Below are 14,608 nucleotides of genomic sequence, written 5' to 3'. Positions count from 1 at the left end.
TTGACATTGAAAGATGATTATGGTAAATGATGATTGTCAGTGAATACAAGTACTGTTGTACTCTTCCTTTGATGGTCAACTGTTTGTCGTCATTTTGACCCTCTGCTACTGATTGTCATTGATTTTGGCATCTTGCAGTTGTTTGTCACGTGGTGGCATTCGTCGCTACACAGTCCAAAGTAAATATTACGCAGTAATGAGATCAATATCACATAGGAGAAGGCCTTTTGATGGTAAACAGGATTATTGTAGCATTTGATAATTGACAATAACAAAGCACAGATTAGACTGATGGAAATGTCATTAGTTTTGTAGGTATTTGACAGATAGCCAAAATACATGTTTCCTTCTATGTGGACGATACAATTGTGTATTAGAGAACACTAAAGTCAACATGTTTTATCCTATTGGGACCATGAATTGCTGTAAAAAATAAAAAAAAATCCATCATGTAGTTGGAGCTATCAGACTGACAACAAGTAGCACTGAGTCATTTATAGAAGGTGTGATTATAAATTAATGTTCAATATTAACTCATTTAATAACGTGTCGAAAACACCAGACAAAAGGAATGATCATGAAGTTTAGACTAACCAACAAGAACATGATGGACTTACAAGAGGGAGGAACACAGGTAATGAGGCTTTTTCACAGCAGACATTTTGGATCTGTCCCAGTTATACTACGTACTATTTCAGTACTTTTCCAGTGTCTAAATTAGTATGGAAAATTAGTATGCATACTTAAGTGCTTGATTTTTCAGGGACAGATTTTGCAATGAAAAAATGGAAGTGAAGGAGTTACAATGTACACCCTCGTGGTCTGGGGGTGCTGACCATAGTCATTCTCCTTCTCTCAACTCTCTACTATTGATTCAATAATACAGACATTTAATGTTCAAATATACTCTGTGAGTGGGAGGAGTTGCTCACAGCTTCCAATAAACTACAAGTGCAGCAGCAGCAAGATCTCAGGATTTGGATTGGATTTATTGTACTGTTTAAACTAATTTTAGATGCATATTTTGCTGTAACAGATAGTCATGTACTGTATATACAGGACGGGGAAAGCACAGGTGTTATTAATAACATTAACAATAGCTTTGTTACATTCAGGTGTCCCAGAAAGCTACAACACACTCAAATTGAGTCATTCATTAATGTCATTACTTTCACGTGTGCCTTTTCCTGCTAATATTGTGGTGAAATCTGTGGTGTATTTTATATCAGCTACCTTTATAGCCATATTTGCACTGATGATGCTGGTATATCAAACTGAAATCCCCTGTTACTTTCATTATTAGTCTATAGCATGTATATCATAATCATAAATTGGCTGTGTTTACAACTACGCATCAAGTTCTTTGATATACTGGTTGTCTACTTTGTGTGTGTGTGTGTGTGTGTGTGTGTGTGTGTGTGTGTGTGTGTGTGTGTGTGTGTGTGTGTGTGTGTGTGTGTGTGTGTGTGTGTGTGTGTGTGTGTGTGTGTGTGTGTGTGTGTGTGTGTGTCTGCCTCTCTCTGTTTGATTTGGGGGAAGTGCCTATTCAACTGTAAAGGCTTTAAAAACAACAGGGGTGTGCTGCCTGTTTGGGTCACAGGACAGAGAGGGAGAAGACAGAGGTAAGAGTTTCTGTTCTGGCTCCTATTTATGTTATTGAAATCAATAAAAGTCTGTATTTTTATCATTAATTCCTCCTATATTATGAGCAAATTATCATGTGTCACCCAGTTGTATTTTTTTTCTTCATTTTTTTACTAAAATTATTTTCAAATGAGTTGGATTTTTTTTGTTCTTAGCCTCAAAATATGACTAATTTCAATAGTGAAATTAATACATTTGAATTCAATAACTAGCCTATGTTTGTGGGACAACAAAAGGGTTTTTTTCCCCACACTGACGTATCGATTTAGATCAAATTTCCAATCTAATCGCTAAACTTTAAATTATTATAAATGAACAATTGGTTAAATGTGAACTCGATGCAGTTTGTACAGGCGGTGCAGTTTTGGGTCTGCTGGTGTCTGAGTCCCTGCTGGCTCTCTTTGTCTTTCTGCATGCCTGCCAGTCTGTCCGTCCATTTGCCCCGACATTCTTCTGTCTGTTGGTTGTTTACTCTTAACAGGCTCGTTTTTTAGCAGATTATGTCCACATGTGATGAGAGAGACAATGAGGGTTTACTTTTTTCATTATTATGGGATCAGACAGACTGGCCGTGTTGTTTTCAGCGCTGGGGAAACCTGCCAAACATTGAATCTGTTTTTACACCAGCCAGCATGCACGTGCTGCCCTGCACTGTAGTCCACAGAATGCATTTATACCATTTGAATTTAGAGTCCATGGTTGGTCAATTTCACTGATCTCATTAACTTTAGAGTTGTATGTTTTGTCTAATTAAATATATGTCTTTACGTTTGGATCCAGTATAGGCAGCCACAGAAAGGGGGGGACAATGTACTCTCTCTTGTCGCTGTGGCTGTGCGCGGCCCTGCCAGGTCTGCTGTACGCCTCACACGACACTCTGATGGTGGAGGGGGACAATACTGCCACCAGGATTTGCAAACCCGCCCCCAACTGGTCCATAAAGGGAAAGGCACCCATGCAGGAGCTGCTGGGAAATGTAGTGGTGGTGGCCCTGCTGAAGGCCAGCTGACAGTTCTGTCTCACTCAGGCCACCAAGTAAGAAAACAGACTTCATGAAACTAATATAGTGTTATAATCTATATGAGTGATATGATCAAAATCGTTAAAGAGAAAGTTAAATTAGTAAGAATCATATTTAAAAGCATATTTTGAGGTTAAGTTATATTTAAGTTGGGGACATGACAAAGTTTTGGTCAGAGTTGAAACTAACATATAGGCCATTCAGGTCATTTTTACTATTTTCTACATTGTGCAACAACACTGAAGTCATCAAAACTATGAAATAACACATATGGAACATATGAAATAAATAACAACTAAAAGATATTTAATATTTTAGATTTCACTAAAGTAGCCACTGCTTGCCTTTATGACAGCTGTGCACACTCTTGTCAATTTCTCGCCATTTTTTTCTAATAATAATTTAAAGGAATAGTTGAACATTTTGTGAAATACCTGTATGCTTTTTTGCTTTTTCCCCAGACTTAGATGAGAAGTGTGAAACCACTCTTTGTATCAACCTTCTTATTCTCTTTTCATGTCTCAAAGAAGAATACGGGTGTTTTGCAAAATGTAGCCTATTCCTTAAAAAAAGTGTTCATTAAATTCTAAGGCTGACTCCTTACTCTGATTAATGCTGCTATTTTTAAGGGAGGGGATTTCAACATCACCCCTAAAACCCCTGTGATTAAAAAAATGTTTGACTACAGCTGACGTAGTTAAACACACAACATTCTTGTGTGTATAGACCCCAAGTACACATTTGTGGCAGTTTATAATCACCTTCTTTCTTTACTATGCTGCTCTCCTTTTTGTATTCTTGAGGTAGACATTTACACTTTTTGTTACCTAAAAAATGCATTTTCTTGTTTAAAACTTTAAAATTGAATATCCCACCATATTATAGTAGCCACGTTTGCATGTTAATGATTGAGTATGGAGCATTTCTATCAAATTAGACCCACAACTATTCTGGTATTAACAGATGTTATTAAGTAAAAGGCAATGAACTCTTAGGTAGTAGCAAAGAAGATGGTTGTCTGTTGACTCAGAACATGATTAAAATAATTGATTAAATTCATGTTGCAAAGCAGCAGTTGTTACATGGCCTTCATTACCTGGAGGAAAATGATGTGTATACTTTTCATGTGAGAGTTGTAATGTTTTGCAGTAAAAGGAAACTGTCTTCTTTAAAAACAGCCTGGATGAGCAATGAGGTGACTTGCTGTCCTCCTTTATCTGTCCCTCTGTAGCATTGGAGGCCTGCGTGCCAAGCTGCACCGCAGCAACCTGACAGATGTGTCTTTCATGATAGTAAATGAGAAAGAGGCGAAATCCAGAGCCATGTACTGGGAGCTAAAGAGAAGAGCCCCGTCTGGTGTTCCAGTGTACCAACAGACTCCCTTTCAAAATGACGTATGGGAGGAGTTGGATGGTGACAAAGATGACTTCCTGGTCTATGATAGGTAATGCCAGACTTCTCTTCAAAACAGCTATATTAAAATGTGATTTTATGTTGAAACACCTGTAGATTTAGAGACTGTGATGCTCAGCAGACTACACAGAAGATATTACTATATAACTATGTTACTCTATATGCTTAAAATGCATAAATGTTAGCTCCAGTTCCAGCATTTTTGGACTGCCAATTTTTAGGATTTCATGTCATGCTTTTTAAGTTGCTTTCACGTTAATACAAAACATGTTCTTTGCCACTTTTGGCTTGTGTTAGAGAATTTTTATTCAACTAAGAATTTGAATGCTACCAAAAAAAGATTTATACCAAAAAAACAAAGAAATCTGAATACATTGTGAGTTTTTGAGATAAATGAGGCTACTAGATCATCTAGGTATGCTGATTGGGGCAATAAGTAAGGAAGTGATGACACTGAAGTGATTACCATGCACATTTTGATTCTCTCTGTCTTCCTTCCTTTCTGTCCAGGTGTGGTCTCCTCACCTTCCACATAGTACTACCGTACAGCTTCCTGCACTACCCATATGTAGAGGCTGGAGTCAGAGCCACCTATCACAAAAATATCTGCAATTGCTCTGTGAGTAGTAATAAAACAACACACACAAGTTAATAATATTAATAATAGATCAAATAAAGTGTGTACAACATTATAATATGGTTATAACAGGTATTTTATCTTTCCCAGGTTAATTCCACTTCATCAAGCGGCAGGAACAGCATCATGACGAACGAGACAGTGCAGTATAACATCAACCAACCAACTGCATTACCCACAATTGAAGTGGACCCTGAGGAACCAGACGTGGGAAACACGCCCCCTGGATCGACTCACCACCACAGCCACGATCATCATCATCCTCCTCGTCAACACGACCAGCATCAGCCTCATCAACACCACCATCATCATAATACCACTCATCAGGATCAATCCCAACATCAGCAAGATACAAATCAGAATAAAACTCAAAGTCATCACTCTCCCCATCCAAGTCACCACCACCATAACCACCACCACCATCCGCATCATCATTAGCCTGATGCCAGTGATATTACTAATGTTTTAATGTGTATTCCACCTTAGTTAAATAGGTTTATTTAGTGTTTTACTTTTAGTGGTTTAGTAGTCAGAATATGCAGAAATTCACTGGGCAGTTGAATCTGTTTTAAGCGGTAATCTGATTGTGGTTTCCCTGGAAGCATTTCTCCACCTCCCTCCTCTGTGTGGATACAGCAGCTAGGTCGGCCCTGTTTTCTCACATTAATGAAGTCTGCAGTGTATAACCTGCCTGCAGGAGGCTGCAGATGGATGTGTGTGGAGAAACGGGGTGGACTGACTGTTACTGTCACCCACATAGAGTCAGAGGATGGTGTACAGTGCTGCTGGGCAGACCTCAATCTGTGATACTGTCCAAACATTTTCCTTTCTGCTCAGTTGAATATGTTGATGATATGCTTTGCTACTACATTACTATTCATAAGAGGTTCATAAAAGATTTCAAGAGCAACGCTTTACTCATTTGGATGTTTACAAGGCATTTGGGAAGTGGTATAAGAAATTTGATTAGTATCAACACAGTGTAATCATTAGATATTATAAATCAAACAAGGTTGCGGTATTTTTAGTGTGCCACTTCTATTAGATTCAATTTCTTTCATTGTGTATGGAATAACAAATCAAGTGTAGGTGTAGTCATTTATCCTGACTTAACATACAATGCTGCAGTATTGCTCTGTTTACTCAATTTTTGCATTTTTGCTGTAGACTTTAAAGTGTGTTGCTGTGTTATTCTGGATTTAAAAGAGGAAGCATTTTGAATGAGATTTCATGTTTCTTGGTGTCTCTGATGCATTAAAATAAGTAACTCTCAATATATGTGACTACATATTCATATAATTGAAGATGCAGGGATTTTGAGTTGCTCTTTCCACATAAAACAGAATGATTCCTTTTAACAGTCTTACTTTTCACTGGATACCAAAAGTAGTCATGCTAGCTGCTCTGTGAGGCTGTTCTCAGGCATGATGGTGCTTTGAGCTAAATGGGACTCTTAGCCTGCTAATATGTTCACAGTGTGTAAGTAAAATGTTTGCCATGTGGTTTAGCATGGTATGCTAAAACTCGCCCTAAACACAAAGTATAGCTCAAACCAAACCAACCCATTTTGTATATATTGACATATTTCAGTGAATAAATGAAAATTCTTGACTAACCGGTGGAGCAACAGGACACGTCAGCAGATTATTCTTCCACATTTCATGGCAATCCAGCCGATAGTTGTGATATTTCAGTCTGAACCAAAGTGGTGGACAGATAATGCCACTAGCATGGCTAAAACAACTCATGGGGTCCATTGCTGGTGAGTTTAGTTTACCTGGATCTACAACCCAAGGTGAAATCAAATCCCCAATTTGGCTAAAAATAGTCAATAAAGTCCTAATTGAACTGAATATTATAATTAAGTCGTTTTCTGTGTCATAGTACCATAAGAAACAGTGGTATTAGTTGTTAATCCTGTAGGTACACTTATATGAACTCTGAATAACAGATGGGATTTAGCTGGCAGGTATTTGAGCTGCTACACTAGTATTAAAAAGGGAACACACTGCCATATGTCATGCTGCACACGTGCGTGCGCACACACACACACACACACACACACACACACACACACACACACACACATATAGACAGAGAGAACAGGTGGATTACCTCAGTGCTGCTTAACACTTGGCTGAGATGCAGCATCTTTTTGAACAGCAAATGAGCTGAGGAGGAAGATCACAACCAGTCACCATCAGAATGAAGGTAAAGTCACTTTATCAGAGTTGTCCTGACCCTGAGCTGTAGTTTCCTGTGATCTTTGGGTCACTGTATTAACACTTCATCAAACAGCAGCTGTGCAGATTCTTGTTGAGCATCACAGGTTAATGGTTAATGGCTGAGGTTAATGGCTATTATCCTTAAAACATGTTACATATTGTAATTGAATATCCACCTTAACCATAACCGTTATTTGTACTAGTTGAACAGTTTTTTGTAATACATTTCCATTCGGTAATTCTCTGAATGCTAAACTTGAGCAGGTTGTGGCAGCCTGACTCTGTCAGGGATTTTCCTTTGTAAATCCGAGTGAGGAGGCACTAAACTTCTTATCTCTGACTACACAATCTGCTGCTTCTATCAATAATGAGTGCTTTCACTTACATTCTGCAGTGGAATGTTAAATGAAAAGTTTCAGTAGAAAAATATTCCTTATGCTTTACCTTTTTTGGAGACTAATTTCATACATTTGAAACTTACTTTTGCACAGATTTATGCCATTTTAACTCTATTAAATAGGTAGATAAACTGTCTTTATGTGGATTTATCTAACATCACACCTTAGTTGTTATACTTTTAGTGATGCATCTTCTTGCCTCAAGAAAGACATATATAGCAGGGTCCCATTGGCTAAATTAAAGGTTGTAGAAAAATCAAAACAGGAATAGAAAAAAAGGTGACGAAAATGGAAAAAGGACAAAAAATGTGAACATTTTATACTATCAGTAATGAAAAAGAAGACAAGTCAAGCTGAAAAGACCGAGATATAATTAAATGTGACTGTTGTCCAGTCCTGGAAATTGAATCTTGCATGAGAAATGATCTACAGAGTGAGATATGGTCTATGCTCTGCAGCTATTCTGCCTAAAAGATTCAACAAAGACTGTGTTAGAGTTTCTATATTTATAGACAGAGCTTCAGCTGGTGAATATGTCATCAGCACAAAGGGGGGGGGGGGGGGGGGGGGGGGTAACTGAAACTCAAAGCAAGACAGAGGAGAGGGAACACATCAAAAACACTAGAGGGCAGCACTGTCATATATTGGAAATTGCTGGAAATTCATCACCCTCTCGTCCACATTAGGCAGCCATTTATCAAGAGGATTATTAGTTATTAAGCATTATCAAGAGATACGTTTGGATTAGTGAATATAATCCTTGAATTATAATCCAGATCATCTCTGTGTGGCTTCATCAAATTTGCAGTGGGATGTTCCATTTACTTTAAAGACCTTCTCACACAAAGGAGGATGTCGTTTATGACCGCATGAAATATGCTGTCACTTGTTCAAGAAGAATACTTTTGTCCTTGTACTCAAAGCAGTTTTTCACACAATTAAATAATATGATCATTAATAGTTTGGCCTTATTTTTAAACATGTTATCCATGTTAGAGGGGGTTGCACATCTCGTTAGTGTCATTTAAAGCAGTGTTGTGGTTCATTTTTGTTTAATGGTGCTAATGTACTTCCAGGCTCTCACCATGTGGCAGAAAGCCCAGTTGTTTTACCAGGGAATTCTGGAAAAAGGAGGTATGCTTTTTTGTTCAGTTTATATATGTATTTAAGTCTTTCTATGATAGATATTTTAGACATCTGCGCAGCCTTTTCTTGATGCTTTTCTGTTGTTTTTTTCTGTCTAGACAAGAGGACAGATCATTGGCTGCTGGTCCACTCTCCTGTGCCAATTAGCTGCATCTTTCTTTGCTACCTGGTCATTGTATGGGTGGGGCCAAAGCTGATGGCGAAGAGGGAGCCAGTCAACCTCAAACCTGTCTTGATAGTTTACAACTTTGCCATGGTCTGCCTGTCTGCCTACATGTTCTATGAGGTACTTCTAGATGTGGGAGCTATCCACACTGTTGTTAGAGTCCTGCTTTGATGGTAGCACATGCCATTTTACTCAATAGGACAATACTCCTCCACATCTGTTAGGTCAGACTGATGTAAATCTCTTGGGGTGTCACATTTCTTATGTGTCCTGTCCAGTGTGGGAGTCAGTGAGACAGGAAGTGATTTCACTGAACTCGTAGTCTAGAAAATAGAAAATAGGATGAAAGGTCCCCGTGCTGATTGTGAGAAACCAAGGCAGAGATGAAAGCAGCTTTTGTCTTTCCAGTTCACGGCCTCTTCCTGGTTGGCCAGATACAGTCTGCTGTGCCAGCCAGTCGACTACAGCGACAGCCCACTGGCCATGAGGGTAAATCACAACACTACTTTATGCAACACTTTTTTGATAATGCGTCACTCTGGAATTCTTTTCATGAGTCCTGACACACAGATTTTGAGGGACCGAGCCTTGATGACTAAAATATTCCGCTTTAACCTTCTAAGTGCTTCTCAAAATGTTTTATTTTCAGTTTAACATGTCTTTCTTCTTGAAACCAGGTGACACAAATTATCCATGTTAAGTAACTTAGTGGAAACCAGTTTTTGAAGTGTAAATAAATGAATTCAGAGAGTGGACTGATAACATGCTTTTCACCCTGTTGCACAGATGGCCAGAGTGTGCTGGTGGTTCTATTTTTCCAAAGTTATAGAGCTCAGTGACACTGTGAGTATGACAGGACTGACTATTTATTTTGTATTTTTAAGTATTCCATCTGTTATATAACTCCCAAATAGAACACGCTTACATATACAGTATTTCTATACCTGCAGTTTTTGTGTACATAAACATGCAGATTCATCTTCTTACGCCTGCCTTTGTGTGTGCTTGCATGATTCAGATGTTTTTCATCCTGAGGAAGAAGAACAGTCAGCTGACCTTCCTCCACATCTACCATCACGCCACCATGATATTCAACTGGTGGGCTGGGGTTAAATATGTGCCTGGGGGCCAGTGTGAGTACAGGCCAACACTCCAACCCGGTCTCGCAAAATGCAAAAGTTACATTACATACATCCAAAAGCGAAAATGATTGTGTTGGGGACATGAATGTGCTTTCATTATTATATATGATTTATACTTTATACAAGAGTATACACCAACACATATGTACAAAAACATGCACACATAATCATCATGTGTATCTGTCCATAGCTTTCCTGATCGGTCTGATCAACACCCTAGTTCATGTGGTGATGTATCTGTACTATGGCCTGGCAGCTTTTGGGCCAAGCATGACCAAATACCTCTGGTGGAAACGTTACCTCACCTCCCTGCAGCTGGTCAGTATGTGCCTGTGTGTATTTTAGTGTGTAACTTAATGTCTTTCCATACCTTTCTATTTTATTTGTTATGTCTCGTTGAAGTTGTAATATTCACATCTGATCACATTTTTGGGTTATTTTGGTTTGATTTATTATATTTCATTTTAGTATGTTATGCATAATCCAGTCTGATCTTTTAGGATTTGGGGTAATGTACGCAGTTTTACAGGAGGGCAAATATGTGTGGAATTAAAAAAAAGATGATATCTGTCAAGGAGAGTGGCGCAGGAGGACCCAAATGCAGAGACTGAAGCAAAAACAGGGCTCTGGGGACACAAAACAACCAAAAGTGTATTCAAAAATGTATCAAAAGTGCAGAGCTCAACAACACAGGCTTGATGAACTTGAACAAAGCCCAAACCAAGACTTAAATACAGACAGAACTAAAATGTTGATAGGGAACAGGTGATTAGACGAGGGCACAATGGGGGTTGATTGGCTGGAAGGACACTGGGGACAGGGCAAGGCTGATGAGACTGATAGAGGACAGGTGTGGAGAGAAAAGAGCAAACACACTTACACATCCCAAATATAAATAAGCAAAGCCAAACAACCACGAGGTCTGAACAGAAGTACAACACAAACACAAAAAGTCCAAAAACCATGAGGTCATGACAATATATTTGGTTCCCCTGCTTCAATTTGATCATGTTTTTTTAATTTGAATAAAGACATTGCTAAAGACATCTCTGAATAAAGTAGGTCGCATTTAGCTACATATGTAAAATCATGGTGTCACCAGTATTATTGTCCATTGACTGTATGTCCAAGAAACATGGCATATTCCTTTAACTTGTGAGAAGCCCTGTATGACAGTCTCCTGATTGGTTTTGTAATCATCCTGTTTTGTCTGTTAGTATAACTAGACGGATTAGCAGAACTGATGCTCCTCAAGTAGTTACTGGACCATCTGTTTTCTATTCATGACGCTGATGAAGAAGACAATGCGTCCCATAGGGTTTTTCTCCTTCTATCTGGCTGCATCATATAGGTCAGTATGGTGGCTGACTGCCATTATGTAACTGACCTTAGATGTGACCCCCAAGCCTTCATTAACAGTCGGCTTCACAATTTAGTGAACTGAAGCTAAGATAGTTGAGTTGATTGAGGAAATTCGAGATCTTGAGAGGTATTAGGAAAATTGGGAGGGGTGGTGTGTGTGTGTGTGTGTGTGTGTGTGTGTGTGTGTGTGTGTGTGTGTGTGTGTGTGTGTGTGTGTGTGTGTGTGTGTGTGTGTGTGTATGGACTGGAGTGGGATGGATAATTAATGTGCATTATATTCATTCATACAAACAATTCCTGCTTGGAGCCTGAATACTGTAGTGACTCCGTGAGACATATGGATATTGATCGGTCCATAATGTATATTATAACAATGGCTGACAAGCATTACACAGAATTGTTATGACACTTGTCTTTCTTTGATTGACAGTTTTGTAGGGTCTGTTCAGCTGAGGGTGAGCTCTCTGGCTTCTCTTGCTAACTATCCAGTTATTTGTCCTTTATTTAGTAAAGATAAACATCAATAAACATTGATGTGATGTTGCTGTGTAAGCTACATGGCGAATCACTCTTAGTTAATGAAGAGTGTCAAAAGAATATTTGTTTCTATCATAGTGCTATTATTTACTTTATAGTAACACAGAGCTGTTATCCTAAATGCCACTTTCATGGGGAGACTCTTGAAGGGCTTCTATGGGAGATGAGGCAGACATGGTGGGTAGTACGAGAGCTAGCAAGCTAACCTGCTAGCTTGTTATCTTATGTTCAGAGATGTAGTGTGTATGACATTGTGTTGCAGTTATACTTTCTTCTTATCAGTTAAGAGAAAATTCCTGAATTCCTTTTTGGTCGAACAGTAATACTTAAATTATAAAGTTTCTTAAGTAAGCATGACAGGCAGACAGGCAATGTATTCGTAACTTGTTTTCGGAACTATAGCTTGCATTTATGCGTACCCTGCTAGCAAGAACGCTAACGAAAAATAACCTACTGATGCCTTCGGCTCTCTCTGTGACCATAGCCTTGTAGGTTGTAGCGGTTTCTCAAAATGTATTGCCATTCATTTAATTAAGTGCAACATTGCCAAAGCATGAAAAAGCAAAATACTAGCACATTATACAACTAATGTACATAACTTAACAAAATAGTACTACATTACATAATATAGCCTTTTATAATTTAAGAAAAAAAGTTACAAACATATCGAAAAATAAAATCTTACATATCATAAGTTGAAATTTACTGTAAGTATTGCAGAAGAAAGTCAAATCAAATATAAAATATTTGAGTTTTGTCTTTGTAAAGTTCTCATATCCTCTGTCTGATAATGCTTAATTTTAAAGGTCCTTTAATTTTAAAACTAATTTCATGGACATTAAAGAGCAAGGTTCAGGTATTAACAGTTAAGTGTTAATGGGTGCAGTTTGGTAGACAAGAACAAGGCTGAAGTTGGTTTAGTTGGTAGGTTTTCAGAGTGTACTATTGTCTACTATTGTAAAATATTAAAGAAATCAACAGTTACATAACAGTTTCTTTTAGAAAATGACTGAAAATGTGTGTGTGTGTGTGTGTGTGTGTGTGTGTGTGTGTGTGTGTGTGTGTGTGTGTGTGTATGTGTGTATGTGTGTGTGTGTGTGTGTGTGTGTGTGTGTGTGTGTGTGTGTGTGTGTGTGTGTGTGTCTGTGTGTTTGTGTTTGTGTTCTTTCAGTTTTTTCTTATCATTTGTACCAATTTGCACCACCACCTCTATATAACATGTCATAAACTGTTAAATGAACTGTTAAATTACCTGCAAATTATTCCAAAAACTTCCAGGAAATTAGTATAAAATTAAGGGGAAAATAAAGTGTTACCCTTTTGTCTTTACACAGAATGGAGTGTAGCAGGAAACACTACTAACATCTTTACCTCGTGCTTTTGGCAGAATTAATTAACACAGCCAAGTCTGGCCATTGAGACTAGTGTCTACTAGTGTCAATGGCCAGGTTGTGGTTATTCTATCTGCATTACAGTCATGTCTTTTGTCTTTATATCTGCTTTCTCTGTCTCTCACCAGCTCCAGTTTTTCATTGTGACCATCCACACCACCTACAACCTGTTTGCTGATTGTGACTTTCCAGACTCCATGAACATTGTTGTGTTGGCTTACTCTCTCAGCCTCATCGCCCTCTTCAGCAACTTCTACTACCACAGCTACCTCGCTAAGAAAAAGACCAAGACGACATAGGGAGAGCGCAGTGAAACAAAGAGAAATCAGCTGGAAATTACAGGTACAAGGATAGAAAGAATGAGGCGAGATGAAAGGATTTAGAAACAGAAAGGTGGTACAGAGAGGGCAACAGAGGGACAACAGATGGGATATAAAAAGCTATTTCTACTTGTTTGTTATGTTAATTACTCCATGTTAATCATGTTATGTAAATGAGCATTTCTCATATGTACATAATACATTTACATATATATATAAAAACCTATACAAATACATCTGAAAACGTTATTCAATATTCATGATTGTAATAAAACTACACATTTTTTTGTATTTTTTATGTATTTTGTGTGTTATTAAAGCTATACACACACATACACACAGAGAAGTGTTCACTATTCTTATGAGATTCATTATATTCATGCATTGTTTTTCATTCATCCAGTACAAACACACTCAAACTCTCCTTTCATTACTCCCCTCCCCCAGCTGTCATTAGAGGAGAATTTCTAATCACCATCAGAGACGCTTTATTCTTCTCCAACACCCATTGGCTGGCAGTCACAGCCAATCAACTGTTAGCTGCCATTAGCTCTGTAGCCCGCACTCTCCATGTATTCCCCCTCCCCGCTCTTTTATTTTAGATCAGGGTCCCCGCTCCCCAGTTTCTTACATTTAATCCCTCTTACCAATAGGGAGACCCCAGCCCACCCTACAGTCCTCCCCCTGCCCCATCTGTCATGATGTAGAACTCTAATTGCTTGAGTCGAGTGATCCCATCCGCTCCCCCTTGTGGACATAAATGAAAGCCCTATTAGAAGGAGTGACTAAATGAACCACATCTTTTTTTCCCCTTCCATTATATTTCCCCTGCCATCATCACTTATTCCCATCCTGCTCTCTATCTGTTTCACTACTTTTATCTCCAGCAGCATATTGGTTTTGACTCTCCTCTGTTCCACACTCAACAGGGGGTGGACAAAATAACAGAACACCATGTGAAAAAATCACTTTGAAGTGACTGAATCAAAGTTCCAAAGGCAGCTATGTAGGCGATTCATTTTAATACCAATCAGCACAATGTGGCAACTTGACCAAGTTCAGAGAATCACCGCTTTGTATCTGAGTTTTCAAAGCAACATAAAACAACCTACAAAGGAAAAAGAAGCAAAAAAGTGCATTCTAATATGGCAAGGTGATCACTTGGTAAACTAAGATGAAGTTAAAGGTAGACTTACTGTTGTATGC

At 38.4% G+C, this 14,608-nt stretch overlaps 2 protein-coding genes across 2 annotated transcripts; both read left to right on the top strand.

The window, feature by feature from the left end:
* The first annotated feature begins 1,577 nt into the window (after positions 1-1,577).
* Positions 1,578-5,941, top strand: selenop2 (selenoprotein P2). Its single transcript, XM_062429070.1, has 5 exons — positions 1,578-1,622; positions 2,425-2,679; positions 3,897-4,109; positions 4,589-4,697; positions 4,806-5,941. The coding sequence occupies exons 2-5, from the start codon at positions 2,453-2,455 to the stop codon at positions 5,151-5,153; spliced, it is 897 nt and encodes a 298-aa protein (XP_062285054.1). The 5' UTR covers positions 1,578-1,622; positions 2,425-2,452; the 3' UTR covers positions 5,154-5,941.
* A 2,461-nt stretch (positions 5,942-8,402) lies between these two features.
* Positions 8,403-13,381, top strand: elovl8a (ELOVL fatty acid elongase 8a). The gene is made up of 7 exons (XM_062429143.1): positions 8,403-8,472; positions 8,583-8,770; positions 9,059-9,139; positions 9,437-9,493; positions 9,669-9,783; positions 9,983-10,110; positions 13,211-13,381. The coding sequence occupies exons 1-7, from the start codon at positions 8,403-8,405 to the stop codon at positions 13,379-13,381; spliced, it is 810 nt and encodes a 269-aa protein (XP_062285127.1).
* Positions 13,382-14,608: the final 1,227 nt, after the last annotated feature.

This window comes from Scomber scombrus, chromosome 11 (genome assembly GCF_963691925.1).
Source record: "Scomber scombrus chromosome 11, fScoSco1.1, whole genome shotgun sequence".
NCBI classification, from domain to species: domain Eukaryota; kingdom Metazoa; phylum Chordata; class Actinopteri; order Scombriformes; family Scombridae; genus Scomber; species Scomber scombrus.
Note: the sequence above shows the minus strand (reverse complement) of the source record. Positions and strands in the feature narration are given on the sequence as shown.